At 40.3% G+C, this 20909-nt stretch overlaps 1 protein-coding gene across 1 annotated transcript; it reads right to left on the bottom strand.

The window, feature by feature from the left end:
• Positions 1-18107: 18107 nt before the first annotated feature.
• Positions 18108-20323, bottom strand: LOC112278958 (uncharacterized). Its single transcript, XM_024512911.3, has 4 exons — positions 19942-20323; positions 19110-19503; positions 18858-18963; positions 18108-18651 (listed from the first exon to the last, which is right to left on the bottom strand). Exons 1-4 carry the CDS (start codon positions 20277-20279, stop codon positions 18359-18361), a joined length of 1131 nt encoding a protein of 376 aa, XP_024368679.1. The 5' UTR covers positions 20280-20323; the 3' UTR covers positions 18108-18358.
• Between the last annotated feature and the right edge of the window lie 586 nt (positions 20324-20909).

Genomic DNA, 20909 nt, shown 5'->3' with positions numbered 1-20909 from the left:
AAGGACGTTCCAGAAACGGCACAAAGGATGGAATAGCCTGAAACGGAATTGGAGCCTCGTAATCGGGACCACATTGAATCGCCCGACCAATTCAGGTCTCATATTGGCTAAAAGACCCATAATAAGACCTGAATATTCCCGTAATTGGACAGCATTGGGTTGCTCGACCAAGTTAGGTCTCATATTGGGTAAGACTTGGATTGGATGTCTTGAAATTGGATCCAATTGGCTCTTCGAACCAGGCTCATCCGTCGTTGAATTGGTCCTTCTCCTTCCTGTTGACTCCCGTTATCGGAATCGAACGGAGCATTTCAGTGTGCCCCGGTTGACTGTAACGGGATGACTGAACCTAGCCTCTCAGTATTTGCACTGGAATCGGTCGTTGCTCCCAATATTCGAGGTAACCGAATATTAATAAAAGTCTCCTTTCTTTATATTTTCATAGTATACTCGTGTTACAACACGACATCCACCCCCTCTGAACCTGTGCATCCTCCGATATGCACCAATTTACCCAATTACTATGTGATTTATAATATATTCTCTACGTCTTTGTCCAATTCGTCTTCATCACCTTCATTATCCAAATCACTTTCATCTTCTTGCTGCGTACCTAACTTGCGTAATTCTCCTTCAATATTATATAATCTTTTTTTCTTTCTTTTCTTTTAAAATCATTAACTTTCTTATACATAATATTTCTATTCTTCAAAATACCAATAAAACTAGTATCAAAGGCACCTTTATCTAGCGAGAGTTCCTCCTCTTTTGTACCTCTATAATCTTGCTTTATAGTGGTACCTCCTCAAAATCCTTAAATCCTTCAACAATCTTTGGCAATGGTTTCTCCCTCAACCTATCTCAATTCCGTTCATGGTTAGGAAGTACTATTAGAAATTGTACAGCTTTCCTCCCATCCTCGCTACGTACCCTTGTATAAGCAGAACCATCGTCCAGTACTTTTGTTTCCATCCGTGTTGCCGTAATATAAGGTTGTCCTAAAATCAACTGATAAGACGTTGTATCTTGAACGAAGAAATATTGCTCCGTCGCAACATCCCCAATCCAAATTTTGACATTTGGACAAGCTCCATATAATTCGCTCCATGTGTTATTAGCAGCTCGAATTGCCCATCCATGTTCCATATCAATTGGCCATTTTTGCTTCTTATAAAGATCTTTAGACATGAGATTTATTTCAGAACCATGGTCGACTAAAGCAACAATTGGTTCTTCTATATCTCCTACTTTCACCAATACCTCAGTAGTTGCCCTTGCCCAATGCTTTCGAGTATAATGGCTCAAAGTTTCCATTTCCTTATCACTATAATCTTCAAAACGTACTCGTTGATTATACCCATTCTTTTCATTTGTTGGTTGCTTGTAACCAATATCAACCTCTTCTTCATCTTTATATATTCTTGCATCAATAGCATGACTCATTCCAGTTTCGCCCATTAATTGCCTGTTTTGCTTAATGCTGTCAATGATAACATCATGAAACTCCTTCTTTGCAATTTTCAAAACTTCTTTCAATGTAAATTCCACCTTAGCTTTTAATATACGTTCTTCTAACACCCCTTTCAAATTTGTTGCCGCTTCAATGTTAGAAAGTAGCTTATAAGCAATTCATTTGTCCTTATCTTTTATCTCCCTTATTTTTTCTTCCAATGATGCTGAGGTATCTTTTACAAGCAATTCTTGTGAAGCTGCCTTCTGAGCCTTATCTCCTCGAGTTTGCCTCTTAGAAGAATTTCCTTCTCTCGTATCATCAAAATTTCCTCGTCTCTTTTCTTCCATCAAAGCTTTATTTTGGCTCTTAGTAATATATGCATGAACTGAAAGAGATTCAACAGGATCCTCCCAACCTGTTGCACCTCGTATTGTAGCTGCAGTCCTCAATAACGCTTCTCGAGGTAATTTCCCTTCTTGCATTGTAGAAATGGCAGAAGCCCAAAACTCACTAGTTTCCGTACTTCCACCAAGATCATCATCTACTCTAACACCATAACTTGCACTTTCTCGTGCTGCTGTTTCATGCTCTTTTAAGTAATTTTGAACTAATGCTCTCATTCTTCTTTTGCCAAAATTGGTTTGAAAAAGATCTTCTCTATCTTTTAATGCTATCTTTCCATCTTTCGAGCAAATAATTCCTTGTCATATCATATTATTAAATTCATTGCAATCTTTTCTAGTGAGTGAAGCATCATCACACCAAATGCATCTTTGTACATATCCTTGTTTTGAAACATTCTTCGAATTGTTTGTAAAAGTGTTCTCTTCAAGTCTTGCCAATTTGATTTGAAGATCTCGCATTCCTCATATAATTTCTTCCATCCCCATATCTGCTTTCTTTGATAAGAATGTCGAAGGTTGAACTGTAGGCATTGTTGGTGGTGTTGTACGTATTGGAGCTTTGGGTGCTTGCACTGTTTTCGGAATATTGCTCCTATCCTTCCTCCTTTCTTTTTTTGTAAGCAACCCCACAACATCTTCAACGTTCTTCCACTTTGTTGTCAATCCTTCATCTTCTTCTTTGTCTTCAAGAAGGAGTTCTAATTTTCCTTGCAATTCTCCATCAGCAGCTTGAAGAAATAGATCAACTTTGTTCAGCTCCAATGTCAATTTTTCTACCTTCGATAATTGAGAGTACTACCTCTCAAATTCCCTTAATAGCTTTGTTGCTTGCAAATTCTTATTAGGTCGTTCAATCCATTCCAGAAATAACTTCTTCGTAACGTGATCAGCATCTTCTAAGAAATATTCGTCTTTCAATGCATGTGAAAAAACCTCCCATGAATTCCCATAACGATCCGTAATCGATGCAATATGGTATCTTATCTCCGGTATCATGGCAAGTCCAAATAGTGCAACCATTTTCTTCTCAAAAACTTGATTTAATTCCATTTCACAAACATAACATCTTAAATACCTTGAAATATTCCTTCCATCAAATTAATCAATTTTATTGACCACTGCTTGCAATGCTTTGGTTGCCAAAGCTTTCTTTCGATCATTGCTTTGTTGTTGCTGCATTGATAATGAAAAGGCTTGAAACATACTAGCAATAGATGGATCCATGTGCATACCTTATCCTTTAGAAGAACCCCCACCAGAAACTCCTCCCAAAAATCCTTCAAAATTTTTATTTTCATTTTTCATAAAATAAAAATAAAATCAAACGAAATCCAATACCTTCCACCACAAGCTTTCACGTCGGGTTCACCACTTTTATTGTATTACGTGCTTTCCTGCTCGAGAACGTGTTGGGCGCATGGCTGTAGAAGGTAGTATGGAGATTCGCTAATATTCAAGCAGTCTATAGGTTTTTGACTTTTGAAATATAAACGACTATAAGAATACACCGTATATCTATACGGATGCCCTTTGACTGCTCACCGAAGTCCTTTTTGTCCCAGCCGGTAGGTCTCTAGACGTTACAGAGAACCCCGAACAACCCAAACTGCTAATCTTCGATACTGCTTTATACTCACAATCTTGTATCCACTGACTGTCTCGTTAGATTAACCCAATAAATTTCATTCACTCCGCATACTCAATCCTATAGACACCCTTTTAATTCTTCAATCACAGACGTAACTTCGATTTCACAAAACAGTGAAGAGTAATCAAACCCACTTCATTAAAAATCCCAATTCACCATTACAACACTCACTTCAGCAACGATTGCCTCAGTCTTCCCAAAACCCTATGAAGAAAAAAAACCCCAATTCCCTATCTTTTTTTGTTTTCCCAAAGCATGAAGCTAGCTCTTCGATCCTTCAAAACTCCAAAAACTTATTCTCTCCCCCTCCATTTGTTAACCTATCCTCTCCTTTAATCCTAATTCTCCCCTCTTTCAAATCCTAGCCTCTGAATTTCTTCAATCTTCCGTCTTGGATCCGGAATTGGCTCCTTCCATCTTGGATCCAGAATTGGCTCCGTCGTCAGAGCTTTCTCCTCCGTTTTTACCTCTAAGAGATTCTTTTATCGAAAGGACGTTCCAGGAACGGCACAAACGACGGAATAGCCTGAAACGGAATTGGAGCCCCATAATTGGGACCACATTGAATCGCTCGACCAATTCAGGTCTCATATTGGCTAAAAGACCCGTAATAAGACCTGAATATTCCCGTAATTGGACAGCATTGGGTTGCTCGACCAAGTTAGGTCTCATATTGAATAAGACCTGGATTGGATGTCTTGAAATTGGATCTAATTGGCTCTTCGAATCAGGCTCATCCGTCGTTGAATTGGTCCTTCCCCTTCCTGTTGACTCCCGTTATCGGAATCGAACGGAGCATTTCAGTGTGCCCCGGTTGACTGTAACGGGGTGACTGAACCTAGCCTCTCAGTATTTGTACTGAAATCGGTCGTTGCTCCCAATATTCAAGGTAACTGAATATTAATAAAAGTCTCTTTTCTTTGTATTTTTACGGTATACTCGTGTTACAATATGACAACGTTCGCTCACTAATGTCATAGTCACACCAATGAACAAGATACTCCAACTTGCTCCACCTTCGCCATGAATCCAGTACCTTTTCAACCTCGTATTCCTCGTGGTTCTCGATCTCAGTACTAGGTGGCGGACATTGCACTCTTCCAGGAAAAGACGCCTCTCGATAAGGCTCCAACAGAGAAACATCAAAGACTGGATGTACCTTCATAGAAGCTGGTAATTCCAGACGGTACGCCATTGGATTGATTTGCTTTTGGATGATAAATGGTCCCAATCTTCGATAGTCCAACTTACCACATGGTCGCTTGGTATTGATATTCCGTCGAAGAAGCCATGCTTTATCTCCAATTTTGAAAGTAGGTGCTTGATTCTGAAATCTATATGTAGACGCTGTCATATTACGTGCTTTTCTGCTCGAGAACACGCCGGGCGTTTGGCTATAGAAGGTAGTATGGAGATTCGCCAATAGTCAAGCAGTCTATCAGTTTTTGACTGCTGGAATATAAACAACTGCAAGAATACATCGTAAATCTATACGGATGTCCTTCGACTGCTTGTCGAAGTCCTTTTTGCCCTAGCCGGTAGGTCTCTAGACGTTACAGAGAACCCCGAACAACCCAAACTACTAATCTTCGATACCGCTTTATACTCACGATCTTGTATCCACTGACTTTCTCGTTAGATTAATCCAATAAATTTCATTCACTTCGCATACTCAATCCTATAGACACCCTTTTAATCCTTCAATCACAGACGTAACTCGATTTCACAAAACAGTCAGAGTAATCAAACCCACTTCATTAAAAAATCCCGATTCACCATTACAACACTCACTTCAGCAACGATTGCCTCACTCTTCCTAAAACTCTATGAAGAAGAAAAATCCAATTCTCCGTCTTTTCTTCCCTGATCCGAAACATGAAGCTCCTCTCCAATCCCCTTGATCTTCAAAAACCTCTAATGAAAACTGAACTAGTAACCTTGCAAAGAGCTTGAAGCTAGCTCTTAGATCCAAAAAAACCCCCCCCTTCTCTGAAAAAAAAACCTCTAAAAAACTTATTCTCCCCCTAACCTTATCCTCTGAATTTTTTCAATCTTTCGTCTTGAATCCGGAATTGGCTCCCATCGTCAGAGCTTAGATCCAAAATTGGCTCCCGCCGTCAGAGCTTCTTCCTCCGTTTTTACCTTTAAGAAATCCATTTATCAAAAACAACGTTTCTTGAAACGGCACAGAGAATAGGATAGCCTGAAACAGAATCGAAACCCCGTACTTGGGTCCACATTGAGTCGCCCGACCAATTCAGGTCTCATATTGGGTAAGATGCCCGTAGTAATCTGGATGTTCATGTAATTGGATCAAATTGATCTTCGCATCAGACTGGCTGAGGCCCGTAGTAAGACCTGGATTTTCCCGTAACTAGACTGCATGGGGTTGTCCGACCAATGCAGGTCTCATATTGGATAAGATGCCCATAGTAACCTGGATGTTCCCGTAATTACTTTGTATTGGGTTGTCCGACCAATACAGGTCTCATATTGCGTAAGAGGACCCGGATTGGATTCTCGAAATTGGATCCAATTGGTTCTTCGAACCAGGCTCATCCGTCGCATGAATTGGTCCTTTTCCTTCCTACTGACTCCCGTTATTGGAATCAAATGGAGCATTTCAGTATGCTCCGGCTGACTGTAACAGGGTGATTGAACCTGACTACTCAGTATTTGTATTGGAGTTGGTCGTTGCTCCCAATATTCAAGGTAACTGAATATTAACAAAAGTCCCCTTTTTTTATATTTTCACGGTATACTTGTGTTACAACACGACATCCACCCCTTCTGAACCTGTGCATCGTCCGGTATACACCAGTTTACCCAATTGTTGTTTGATTCAGAATATATCCTCTACGACTTTGCCCAATTCATCTTCGTCACCTTCATTATCCAAATCACTTTCATCTTCTTGCTGCGGAATCTCTATACCTTCATTAAGGTCCTCCATATTCATCTCCGCGTGTCTTCGTTTAAATATTTTTACTCGCTTCCCTACAATTGGTATTTTCAATTTTGTACAATCTAACTCCCGTAACGAGTAAGTCGCATTATCATGAACAGTTGTTACCACATATGGTCCAAACCAACGTTTTAAAAAATTTCGCAAAGTACTATGTTGATTATCCAGACTATTGTCATAAACAAGTATCCAGTCACCTTCCTCGATTGCTTTTGGTCTCAATCAATGTTGCTTATCGAATCGCACCTTGTTTTGTAACCTTGTTCTTTTTAACCTTTCCAATGCTATCTGGACATCTTCCGTTCTTTGCTCCAATTGTCGAATTCTAATAGCCAAAAGTTCTTCTCTTGTCAATCCATCTTTCCATGGTAGCATACTCCAAGTAAGTACCTTTTCTTCAATCGGCATAATTGGTTTTTGACCTGTCATAAGTTCTACTGGCATATATCCTGTCATCGAACTATGTGTTGTTCGATCAGTCCATAATGCAAATGACAAAAGTCATGGCCACTCTTAAACTTTCCCATTACAAGCTTTAACCAATGCTTTCACAATCGGTGGGTGACCGCGTTCGCTTTTTGCATTCCCTTCCGGATTATAAGCAGTAGTCAGTGATAGTTTAACTCCACATCTTTCAAAGAACTTACAAGCTTCTTGTGCATTTAATTCTCCACGATCTGCAGTGATTTTTCCTACACATTCGTAGCGGCAATTGACATCTTCAAGCAAAAACCTACAAATCTCCTCTGCAGATTTTGTCCTCAATGCTCTTGCTTCTACTTGATTAAATAAATCTTCATGAGCAAAAACCAAATATCTCATCTGCCATAACTCAACCGACATAATAACCAAATCAACAACCCATTTAAAATGAATAGCCAAAGGATACGTAGGATGAAGACCATCTCGATGTCGGATATTAGAATACGATTGACAGATTTCACATGACTCTACAAATGAGAGCACATCTCGATACATATTTTTCCACCAATGTCGTTCCTTGAGATTAGCAAAAGTAGCCCAGATTCCTCTATGCCCTGCCCATAAACTATCATGAAATTCCTTTAATAATTTTAGTCTTTCTTCCTTTTTGCCTATCACTCGTTGTGGCATCCCAATTCCTTTCTTCGGTCTCTTCCATAAGAATCCATCTCGAAGTAAAAATCCATATGCTTTTTTTCTTGTTTGTTTGAATTTTTCTGTACACCAATTTCCCTGCTTAGTCAAGGTATTTAAGTAATGACCAATATCCAATAATTCTCCTTCATAAGATTCTTCAAAAAATAGCTTGTCTTCTCTGTTGAGATTTGATATTGAATAGAATTTCAATTCGACGTCATCAATGTCTTCAACCATTTCGTCCTCCCTCTTGTATCTTGCTCAAAATAGCATGTCTGCTACTAAATTGTCCTTCCCAGTAACATGCTTAAATTTTGGATTTAGTGACTTAATATGAACAATCCATCTCAACATTGCAATATCTGACGTTGAACAGTTAATAATCATTCCAAGCAATGGCAAAAAATCTGTTTCAATTACTACTATTGCCCCAATCAAATAGTCCTTTTCAGCTTTCATAGCCGAAACAACTCTCCAAAGTTCCCTTTTGACTTGCGAATATGCATGCTGACGGATACTTAAAACTTTAGCCCCAAACCGAACTGCAAATCTATTCCCACTAGAATCATCTTGATCCACAGCCCATCTAATGGCAATTGGACTAGCGTCCACAGTAAGAATCACTGGTCTATTGCACTTATAATCAACCTTCCTCAATATTGGAGGTGACATCAATAATTTCTTCAATCTTTGCATTGCCTGAATATACCTTTCTTCCCATTTAAATCGGTAACCCTTGCGTAACAGTTCATACAATGGATCCGCTATGTGAGCATAATGAAGGATCCAGATTCGATAAAATATACATGCACCTAAAAACCTACGAACCTCTGTTAAAGAATCACAATCTTCTTTCATCCTTCCAATTGCATCAACTTTAGTCGGATCTGGTTTTCTTCCATAAGATCCACATAAATGTCCAACAATCACAACCTCTCGTACTCCAAATACGGACTTCATACCCGATAATGTAAGATGAACTTCTCCAAGCCGAGTTAAAATCTTTTCACAATCTTGTATATGATCAACAACATATTTGCGACACCCCCTCGTATCTAAAGTTTCATCCTTGTCTCCTTCTTTGCACCCTTTCATAGGAACATCATCCAGAAAAGGCATAGTCTTTTCCAGAATAAAATCTCTCAATACCTTATTCATCCTATTCATCATATGCGCAACTGAGTTGGTCGCGCCTTGAGGAAGAGTGCACATTCTAATCAATCCAAGTGGTGTCCTCATTGTTGTCACATCTCTACTTCCTTCGGCAAGTTGAAATTGATCATAACCTGAATACAAGTCACCCATTGAATAGATCGCCCTTCCAGCAAACGCCTCAACAAATTCATCCACAATAGGTCCAATTCCTGCATTCCTGACAGTTACTGCATTCACCGATTGCATATCTTGAATAAACCGTAGTGACCCATTCTTCTTAGGTACCGTAAACCATCGACTAGAATACGGCGCAAATTAAGGTTCCAATATTTTCATCTTTATCTTTTCCTTTAATAGTTCAACCAATTTAGGTAAATGTGCCCTCGGTACTGGAATCGGTCTTAGATTCCAAGGTACATGCGGTACAGTGAAGATAACCATAGGTATTACAATATTTGGATCCACACACCCAATTTCATGAGATTCGAAGGCAAACGATCTACTTTGTTTAGCCAACATCTTTTTGAAGCAAGTAATTTCCTCCGGCAATAAAGAACCATCAGAACCAATCTTCAATTCTTCAAAAGTCTCTTTAGTAAACTGATGTCCAATACTCATTGGATCTCTTAAACTTGCTTCTTTTGATGCTTCTCCCATTTGTTCCTTAGAATCTTCTGATAATGGTCCAGCAATAGGCTTTACCTTCTTATCTACCGTTTTATATCTCGTCTCCACAGTGACTTCTGGTGCTTGAAAAGATTCAAGTATGGTATAAACCTCTCTTGAATGAATCTCAACAATCTTATCATTATCCCCTAACTCAATAGATGTAATCAATTCCAATGAATCATCCAGTCCATTTTCTTCATAAATACCTAAAATCCAGTCATCATCTTGCAATGTACCTAACTTGCGTAATTCTCCTTCAATATTATATAATCTTTTTCTTTCTTTTCTTTTAAAATCATCAACTTTCTTATATATAATATTTCCATTCTCCAATATATCAATAAAACTCGCATCAAAGGCACCTTCATCTCGCGAGAGTACCTCCTCTTTTGTACCTCTATAATCTTGCTTTACAGTGGTACCTCCCTAAAATCCTTAAATCCTTCAACAATCTTTGGCAATGGTTTCTCCCTCAACCTATCTCAATTCCATTCATGGTTAGGAGGTACTGTTAGAAATTGTACAGCTTTCCTCCCATCTTCGCTCTGTATCCTTGCATAAGCAGAACCATCGTCAAGTACTTTTGTTTCCATCCGTGTTGCCATAATATAAGGTTGTCCTAAAATCAATGGATAAGACGTTGTATCTTGAAGAAATGTTGCTCCGTCGCAACATCCCCAATCCAAATTTTGACATCTGGACAAGCTCCATATAATTTGCCTCGTGTGTTATTAGCCGCTCGAATTGCCCATCCATGTTCCATATCAATTGGCCATTTTTGCTTCTTATAAAGATCTTTAGACATGAGATTTATTTCAGAACCGTGGTCGACTAAAGCAACTATTGGTTCTTCTATATCTCCTACTTTCAGCAATACCTCAGTAGTTGCCCTTGCCCAATGCTTTCGAGTATAATGGCTCAAAGTTTCCATTTCCTTATCACTATAATCTTCAAAACGTACTCGTTGATTATACCCATTCTTTTCATTTGTTGGTTGCTTGTAACCAATATCAACCTCTTCTTCATCTTTATATATTCTTACATCAATAGCATGACTCATTCCAGTTTCGCTCATTAATTGCCTCTTTTGTTTAATGCTGTCAATGATAACATCAAGGAACTCCCTTTTTGCAATTTCCAAAACTTCTTTCAATGTGAATTCCACCTTAGCATTTAATATACGTTCTTCTTACACCCCTTTCAAATTTGTTGCCGCTTCAATGTTAGAAAGTAGCTTATAAGCAATTGATTTGCCCTTATCTTTTATCTCCTTTGTTTTTTCTTCCAATGATGCTGAGGTATCCTTTACAGGCAATTCTTGTGAAGCTGCCTCTCGAGCCTTGTCTCCTCGAGTTTGTCTCTTAGAAGAATTTCCTTTTCTAGTATCATCAAAATTTTCTCGTCTCTTTTCTTCCATCAAAGCTTCATGTTGGCTCTTAGCAATATATGCATGAACTGAAAGAGACTCAACAGGATCCTCTCAAGCTGTTGCACCTCGTATTGTAGCTGCAGTTCTCAATAATGCTTCTCGAGGAAATTTCCCTTCTTGCATTCTAGAAACGGCAGAAGCCCAAAACTCACTAAATTTCATTCTTCCACCAATTTCATCATCTACTCTAGCACCATAACTTGCACTTTCTCCTGCTGATGTTTCATGCTCTTTTAGGTAATCTTGAACCAATGCTCTCATTCTTCCCTTACCAAAATTGGTTTGAAGAAGATCCTCTCTATTTTTCAATGCTATCTTCCCATCTTTCCAGCAAATAATTCCCTGCCGTATCATAGTATTAAATTCATTGCAATTTTTTCTAGTGTTTGAAGCATCATCACACCAAATGCATCTTTGAACATATCCTTGTTTTGAAACATTCTTCGAATTGTTTGTAGAAGTATTCTCTTCAAGTCTTCCCAATTTGATTTGAAGATCTCGCATTCCTCGTATAATTTCTTCCATTCCCATATCTGCTTTCTTTGATAAGGATGTCGAAGGTTGAACTGTAGGCATTGTTGGTGGTGTTGTACGTATTGGAGCTTTGGGTGCTTGTACTGTTTTCGAAATATTGCTCCTATTCTTCCTCTTTTCTCTTTTTGTAAGCAACCCCACAACATCTTCAACGTTCTTCATCTTCGTTGTCAATCCTTCATCTTTTTCTTTGTCTTCAAGAAGAAGTTCTAATTTCCCTTGCAATTCTCCATCAGCAGCTTGAAGAAATAGATCAACTTTGTTCAGCTCCAATGTCAATTTTTCTACCTTCGATAATTGAGAGTACTGCCTCTCAAGTTCCCTTAGTAGCTCTGTTGCTTGCAAATTCTTATTGGGCCGTTCAATCCATCTCAGAAACAGCTTCTTAGTAACATGATCAGCATCTTCCAAGAAATATTCGTCTTTCAATGCATTTAAAAAAACCTCCCATGAATTCTCATAACGATCCGTAATCGATGTAATATGATATCTTATCTCCGGTATTGTGGCAAGTCCAAATAGTGCAACCATTTTCTTCTCAAAAACCCGATTTAATTCCATTTCACAAACATAACATCTTAAATACCTTGAAATATTCCTCCCATCAAATTGATCAATTTTATTGACCACTGCTTGCAATACTTTAGTTGCCAAAGCTTCCTTTCGATCATTGCTTTGCTGTTGCTGCATTGACAATGAGAAGGCTTGAAACATACTAGCAATAGACGGATCCATGTGCATATCTTGTCCTTTAGAAGAATCCCCACCCGAAACTCCTCCCAAAAATCCTTCAAAATTTTTATTTTCGTTTTCCATAAAATAAAGATAAAATCAAACGAAATCCAATACCTTTTACCTCAAGCTTTCACGTCGGGTTCACCTCTTTTGTCATATTATGTGCTTTCCTGCTCGAGAACGCGCCGGGCGTCTGGCTGTAGAAGGTAGTATCGAGATTCACCAATAGTCAAGCAGTCTATCAGTTTTTGACCGCTAGAATATAAACGACTATAAGAATATATCGTAAATCTATATGGATGCCCTTCGACTGCTTGTCGAAGTCATTTTTGTCCTAGCCGATAGGTCTCTAGACGTTACAGAGAACCCCGAACAACCCAAACTACTAATCTTCGATACCGCTTTATACTCACGATCTTGTATCCACTGACTGTCTCGTTAGATTAACCCAATAAATTTCATTCACTTCGCATACTCAATCCTATAGACACCCTTTTAATTCTTCATCACAAACGTAACTCGATTTCACAAAATAGTTAAGAGTAATCAAACCCACTTCATTAAAAATCCCGATTCACCATTACAACACTAACTTCAGCAAGGATTGCCTCAGTCTTCCCAAAACCCTATTAAGAAAAAAAAATCCAATTCTCTGTCTTTTTTTCCCCCCCGAAGCATGAAGCTAGCTCTCCCGATCCTTCAGAAATCCCCCCAAAACTTATTCTCTCCCCTCTCTCATTTCTTAACCTTAATTCTGAATTTCTTCAATCTTCCGACTTGAATCCAAAATTGGCTCCCGCCGTCAAAGCTTGGATCCGAAATTGGCTCTCACCGTCAAAGCTTGGATCTGAAATTGGCTCTCACCGTCAGAGCTTTCTCCTCTGTTTTTATCTTTAAGAGATCCTTTTACTATAAAACAACGTTCCTTAAAACGATACAAAGAACAGGAGAGCTTGAACCAAAATGGAAACCCCGTAATCGGGACCACATTGAGTCACTCGACTAATTCAGGTCTCATATTGGCTAAGAGTCCAGTAGTAAGACCCGAATGTTCCCTTAATTGGATCGAATTGGTCCTTCACGTCAGATTGGCTGAGGCCCATAGTAAGACCTGGATTTTTCCGTAATTAGACTGCATAGGGTTGCCCGACTAATTCATGTCTCATATTTGGTAAGAGGACCCGGATTGGATTCTTGAAATTGGATCCAATTGGCTCTTCGAACCAGGCTCACCCGTCGTGTGAATTGGTCCTTTTCCTTCTTGCTGACTTCCGTTATTGGAATCGAATGGAGCATTTTAGTATGCCTCGGCTGACTGTAACAGGGTGACTGAACTTGGCCACTCAGTATTTGCACTAGAGTTGGTCGTTGCTCCTAATATTCGAGGTAACTGAACATTAATAAAAGTCCCCTTTCTTTATATTTTCACGTTATACTCGTGTTACAACACGACACCGCAACTTCCAATCTATGGATGGGTTATGCTTTTCTAACCAGGAAAGACCAAGAATAACAGGATTTGATGGGGTTCTAATAATATTGAAAATAACATGACTACTATGGCCCTTAAACGTCACTTCTATAGGTTCTGATTCATGGGTGACACTACCAGACAATAAAGGTCGTCCATCTATGACCTCAACGTGAATAGGTTTGGATTTTTGTACTAAAGGGATCTTATGACGCTTCGCAACTTCTTCGTCTAAGAAACAAGAAGATGCTCCTGAATCTAATAATGCTTAGATTCTCAGTTTTTGAGGGCCAATAAGTAAAGGGATTGTAAAACAAAGGACAGGTTGAGCGGAAAGAAAGGAACCTAGTTGTTGTTGCAATATTTCACTGTCCAGCCGCACGGTTCCTATTGTGGCTGAGCATCCTCGTTTTCCTGAATAAACGCACCCCTAGTCTTGATAATACGTCGATTTTGCTTCTTGGGGCAGTTTCCAACTTTGTGGCCTTCTTCATCGCAATACAAGCATAGACCTTCCTCCATACACCGCTTTTTTTCTTCTAGAGTAAGAGATTTGACACGTACAGCATCAATTTACATATCTTCTACCTCTGGATGTAAATTCACGCTGCTTGTCGACATAGTTGGGGTGTGGCGAACCATATGTTGTCTTGAATATTGGTCTTGGCGACGTTGGAATAGGCGGTTATCGCACTTCATAGCTTGGCTAATAGCTTCATTGAGCGTTTGCAGATCAGGAAGAGTTAACAGCAAATCCTTCACATTGTCCCTTAAACCCCAATAGAATTGACTCATCAATGCTTCTTCGTCCCAATTGATGTCGCATGCTAATTGCCTGAAGTCCAATGCATAGATTGATGTAGAATGCATCCCTTATTGTAGTGACCTGATCTTTGTTGTAGCCCATCGAACCTTGTTGTGTTCACCAAATGTTTCTGCAAACGCCTCCGAAAAGGTTTCAAAGTTGTTTAGTATGGACGATCGTTTCTCAAACAAAGGAGCAAACAATGATAGAGCTTGTCCTATAAGTAAGGTTCCAACAAGCCCAACACGTGACTCCTCAGTTGGATAGCGTTCGGGTTGTAAAACTGTTATCAACCTGATTTGGTTGACGAATCCTCGAAACTTGGAACGCGTACCATCGAACTTGTCCGGAAGGCTAACTTGGGGCTCCTTATATTGTAGAACCAGTGGTGCTTGTCGAACCTGAGGCAAAGTTGCTTCTCAAAGTGCAGAAGTTTGAGGCTGGTGCAACCTAGATTGTGCCATCCCAGATGCTCCATCATTATGAAGCCTTGCCACGACTCCTTCAATCTTTGCAGTTCTTTGCGATAATGTAGCGAGGGCATTCATGATAGCATCTAACTTGGACTTTGAACTTTCCGTCATACTAATGTCTTGGCCCCCGGCCATTCTAAGAGAAGGACAGAAATGACTTTACAAGAAGACAATATTGGTTTAGAGGAGGGTACTCCGCAACCTCTAAAATGCCTTAAGAACTTCAAGAAAAGGGGTAATCCACTCTCTCCAAGAAGAATAAGACTCAAATATTGTAAAAGAAGTATCAGTTTAGAGGAGGGTAATCTGCAACCTCTAAAATGCTAGTACACTTTTAAGCAGAGGAGTAATCCACACTCTAACAAAGAAGAAACTAGCTCTGATATCTGAGGTGAGTGAAGTCTCGAGAAACTGTCACAGACACAAAAATACAAACTTGAGATCTAACAAGAAGTTCAAGAAGAACTGGCAAGAACTAGATTAAACAGATGAATACAAGAACAACACCAGAGAGGTGAGCTAGAGCTCCAAGAGATGTATTGTCGAGACTGAAGAACTCTTCAGCCTCGATTCCAATACATACTCTTATTTATGAAGCTTCTCAAGCAACTTCTATCAACTAGGAAGCTTCTAGAAGGTTCTAGAGACTTGTTTCTAGAAGGTTCTAGAAACTTATTTCTAGAAGGTTCTAAGGACTATGTTCCTAACATCTTCTACCAATTAAGAAGCTTCTAGAAGGTTCCAGAGACTTGCTTCTAGAAGGTTCTAGAAGCTTGTCTCTAGAAGGTTCTAGAAACTTGTCTCTAGAAGGTTCTAAGGACTATGTCCCTAACAAATAGTTGGAACCATAATAGAAGCAGTTGAAGATGTTGAAGCACTCATTATAAATAAATCTGTAAAGAAAATACAAAATGAAGTAGAAAAGTTGAGTAAAACGTACCTTAAAATATAAAGTCAAATAAAATGATAAACTTGAACTTGAAAATATATATATATATATATATATATATATATATATATATATATTTTAACGAGATTGTAGATTAAGGTAGCAGAACAGCAATAAGATGGCACAACAAGCAGTAGTAGGGCGGCAAGGTGGCAACGACGGTCAACGACGGGCAACGACGGTGTCGTGTTGTAACACGAGTATATCGTGAAAATATAAAGAAAAGGGACTTTTATTAATATTCAGTTACCTCGAATATTGGGAGCTACAACCAATTCTAGTGCAAATACTGAGAGGCCAGGGTCAGTCACCCCGTTACAGTCAGCCGGGGCATACTGAAATGCTCCGTTCGATTCCAATAACGGGAATCAGAAGGAAGGAAAAGGACCAATTCAACGATGGGTGAACCTGGTTCAAAGAGCCAATTGGATCCAATTTCAAGACATCCAATCCAGGTCTTACTACGGGCCTCTTAGCCAATCTGACGCGAAGGACCAATTCGACTCAGTTACGGAAACATCCAGGTCTTACTATGGGCCTCTTAGCCAATATGAGACCTGAAATGGTCGGGCGACTCAATGTGGTATCGATTACGGGGTTTCGATTCTGTTTCAGGCTGTCATGTTCTCTGTGCCGTTTCAAGGAACATTGTTTTCGGTAAAAAGATCTCTTAAAGGTAAAAACGGAAGAGAGAACTCTGACGGTGGGAGCCAATTCCGGATCTAAGACGAAAGATTGAAGAAATTCAGAGGTTAGGGTTTGAAAGAGGAGAGAATTAGGATTAAAGAGGAGGATAGGTTAAGAAATGAGGGAAGAGAATAAGTTTTTTGGGGATTTTTTAAAAGGATCAGAGAGCTAGCTTCATGCTTCGGGCAGGGAAAAAAGACAGAGAATTGGATTTTTTTTCTTCATAAGGTTTTGGGAAGACTGAGGCAATCGTTGCTGAATAGTCAAAGTGTTGTACTGGTGAATCGAGATTTTAATGAAGTGGGTGTGATTACTCTTGACTGTTTTGTGAAATCGAAATTACGTCTGTGATGAAGAATTAAAAGGGTGTCTCTAGGATTGAGTATGCAGAGTGAATGAAATTTATTGGGTTAATCTAACGAAACAGTCAGTGGATACAAGATCGTGAGTATAAAGCGGTATCGAAGATTAACAGTTTGGGTTGTTGGGGGTTCTCTGTAACGTCTAGAGATCTACCGGCTGGGGCAAAAAGGACTTCGACAAGCAATCGAAGGGCATCCGTATAAATTTACCGTGTATTCTTGCAATCGTTTATATTCCAACAGTCAATAACCGATAGACTGCTTGAATATTAGCGAATCTCCATACTACCTTCTACAGCCAGATGCCCGGCACGTTCTCGAGCAGGAAAGCACGTAATACGACAACGGGCGACAATGGCAGGTGGCGACGGTCAATGGCAGGCGACAGCGATGGACAGTGGCAAAGGCGGTGGGAAGCAGCGTCAACGAGGACAAGATAGCGACGATGAATTTGGCGATAGCAAGGATGTGATGCAACAAGAAATAAGAAGCAAGCTGGGGTGGAGTTGGACTGGATCAAGTATTCTATACAAGCAGGGCAGAGAGTGGAACAAGTGCTCTAAGTAAGCTAATGTGTGAGGGACTAGTTAGAAGAACAAGATCATGAGACAGACATTGAGAAAGGGTAGCATCAAGTTTGAAGAGTCAACGACTAGAACAAAAAATTGTAATAGTGTATAAAAGAGAGTCGTGCTGATAATATGTTGAGAATGTTTAAAAAGACAGAAGAGTAATAGTAAGTCATACACACACACAACAGTAGTAGTAAGTCATACACATAAGAAGGTTTCTAAAGAAAGAGAATTTTACACTCACAAATCTATTGATCTGGTTGTATCTAGTATACAAGAAGAAAAAAAAAAAGAGGATAAACAATACTTCTCCACTAGACTCTAAATACTATAGCTACAATAATTACTATAGTCTACAATAAAGAGATTATTATGGAGAGCACCAACTACATTTAATAATCTCAACAAAGATAAACTGCAGAATGGACTGAAAGTTGAGTTTTTAATATTACCACGCATATTTTCATTTTATAAAAGCAATAAGTCTAGGATCTTGTTAAGCACACTCTCGTAGACAAGGTTGACAACCATTGGCACAAAAAAGTGTACCCCGTCCATAGAATCTTCATGGACAGCATGTATAGGCAGCAGCAAACCCAATTACAGGATTTTTTCAATGAACAGCATGTACAGGCAGCAGCAAACCCAATTACAGGATTTTTTCAATGAACAGCATGTACAGGCAGCAGCAAACCCAATTACAGGATTTTTCAATGAACAGCATGTACAGGCAGCAGCAAACCCAATTACAGGATTTTTTCAATGATCCCAACAGAAACTATCCTGGCACAACTTTCGTCATCGTCGATAGATTGTAACGTACAACAACAGCAAGGACAACTTATGTTACACATCCTATTACCAGTACACAATCCCAAGTCATACATCGAAACTAGTTCTGCTGAAAGTAAGGTACGGCACGAACGCATCAACCCCTCTTCGCAGAAATTGATCTTTTGAAGACCACGATAGTCAAAACCAACACTGCTAGCATCATACAAGCTCTCAATGAACGCTCTAAGAAATTAACTTTCTCATTACCACCGCTGCCATGAGAGTTCTTCTCGACAGTCTCAAACAACGAAGCCACAAAATTCCGGAACCCTTGAATGAAGTACAGAAAGGCCTTCTTTGACTTCCAAAAGATTTGAGTGAAGATATTTGTGTGCTTCGAAGAGCTTTCAACCTTCTGAACCATACTTACACCACCAGAGGGCATTCCTGAGGATCAAATTAAAACTACTTATCAATCCACCATCCAAATTTACTAAGGAAAAAATACCATGAAGATAGCAAACAGCGAGCCTCAAAAATCCTCCTCAGAATCCTCACCCCAAAAACACCACAAAATGTCTCATATCTTATCAAAGATAAAGTCAAAAGGGCAACTCTTCTGCACGGAGAACAGGATGCGCAGAAGTGATTACCTGCTGTTTTAGGAGCATTAAAGTCACGACGGAATTCTTTGATTTTCTCATTTGCCAAGACCGCATCCCAAACTCCCTTGTCTTTTGCAAGAGACACCACCATTCCCTGCAAAAGAAGTCACATAAAACACTTGTGAGTGATACCAACATATAATCTTTGACAAATGATCGCCCTTACTGACGTCCCTAAATCCAGTTCATCCAAGTGACACACAAATAAAGACTCGTGAGACAAGAAATCGAGCCCCTAACCTGAACCGCAGGATTGTGCTGGAATTGGTGAAATGCCTCTAACATTGCACGGCTTGGAGCCTCTTCTGCCTTAGGGCTGGTTACCACTTCGTATGATGGAGGTTCCATCCAAGCCTTTGGCTCCTCAAAGATCGTGGTCGCCTCGCATGATGGAGGTTCCTTCCAAGCCTTCGGCTCATCAGAGACTGTCGTCATTCCGTACGGTGGGGGTTCCAACCAAAGGTCAGGCTCGATAGAGTGAGCAGAAAGGTCCGACGTAACATCTTCCTCCTTCATCCCAACTGTTGTTACAGTTGACACCTCCGTAACCTCAAGAATATCTAGGCTACGTGGTGAAGATGGTTCCGGTTTAGGCAGCGTCTCAGACCTAGGGACAGGGGGTGTGAAGAGGCCCCTGTGGAAAAAAGAAGAAGAGAAACAAACACACTTCGTCATGGAATAACGTCGACCTAAAACATATCTGTCTATATTCAGCAGATCCAACACAGGATTAACAACGTGTAGCAATTTGAACATCAACTCTTGTTTTCTCTGTCGAATAAATAAGCACACAGGAACAATCTCTATTCCCTAAACCACAATATAACGTAACATCCAAATGAGGCTTCAAAGCGTACTTCAACACAACATAGAGCTGCCGAAAATTTTCAAACATGCAAAACCTTTCAAAAATTACAAGGGGCAACAACTTCTACTTCAATTCTATTCACGGATTAGCCGATGCTGGCGTTCACTAATCGCATCTATCACCTAGATCCACAACAGTTCACGCACAGATCAAGAAAACCATCAAAACATTACGACTGATTTAGGCTGAACAGCAGGGTCATACAAGCTGAGAGCATTTTGAAGTTCCGACGACGCATCCTCAACTTCCTCCACGGTCGGAAGCGATCCAAAGACGTAACGGTCCCGCTCCTCATCCCCTGCAAATTCCCAATCTTCGAGGTCCCAGAACTGTCGAGGCCCGTAGCTCACAGGGGTCAATCCAGGCTGCACCTGCACGGCTCCAGCCGTCTTGCAATTACACGATGCTCCTCCCGCGCGAGCAGACGCTGTTGGAGTCGCAGTGCAAGCGCTGCAATGAGCAGCGGTGGGTGTCAAAGCCACAGTCGGAGCCGCAGCCCCAACAGCCCGCGCAACGTTCTTCCACAACGTTCCCCCTCCCATGCTTACCCAATCGCCTACCCCTGGGGCTCAATTCTCCGTTTCCAAGCCTCGCATCTGGTACCCGATGCCAACAAACTCGATCAAATCATACAGCTCGCCACATCCATGCATGAACCGCCCACTCGATCACAAATCCACGTCAAAGGCAAATGCAGAGCTTCGCCAAAGACCTGGAGAGTTCTCCAATGACAAAGTCGACCCGGCACTTTGCAGGGCGGTGATGCTCGACCCGTGCAACTTTTTCCGCATAAGACGCCTGGTTGCGCAAGATGGACCCGCGCCTTGCTTTGCAAGATTAGGGGTTGCGTCATGACATATCCGCAGCCCCCTTTTCTGGCGGGACTGGTCATGTTCTGAGCAATTTCTTGTCTCGAATGCAGCAGCAGCAACACGGCGCTCTACAACTAATTGCCTTAGGGATGTACAAACTTGAGGGACCATCACCGTAGATATTCTCTGTCAGATTTATAGTTTGTCCTCGATCACTTTTTTCCGCTTGTCTGATTGGGATCTCGTTTGTAGTGAATCACGAAGCTTGGGATGTCCTCTCGCTGACATTCATCCGGACAGCGGACCATTGCTTGGGAGATTGATAGCCCCCCTAGGCCCTAATTTATAACTCTGATCCCT

The sequence above is a fragment of the Physcomitrium patens genome, chromosome 2 (assembly GCF_059467195.1).
Source record: "Physcomitrium patens ecotype Gransden chromosome 2, ASM5946719v1, whole genome shotgun sequence".
NCBI classification, from domain to species: Eukaryota; Viridiplantae; Streptophyta; class Bryopsida; order Funariales; family Funariaceae; genus Physcomitrium; species Physcomitrium patens.
This window is presented reverse-complemented; position numbering and strand designations above follow the sequence as displayed.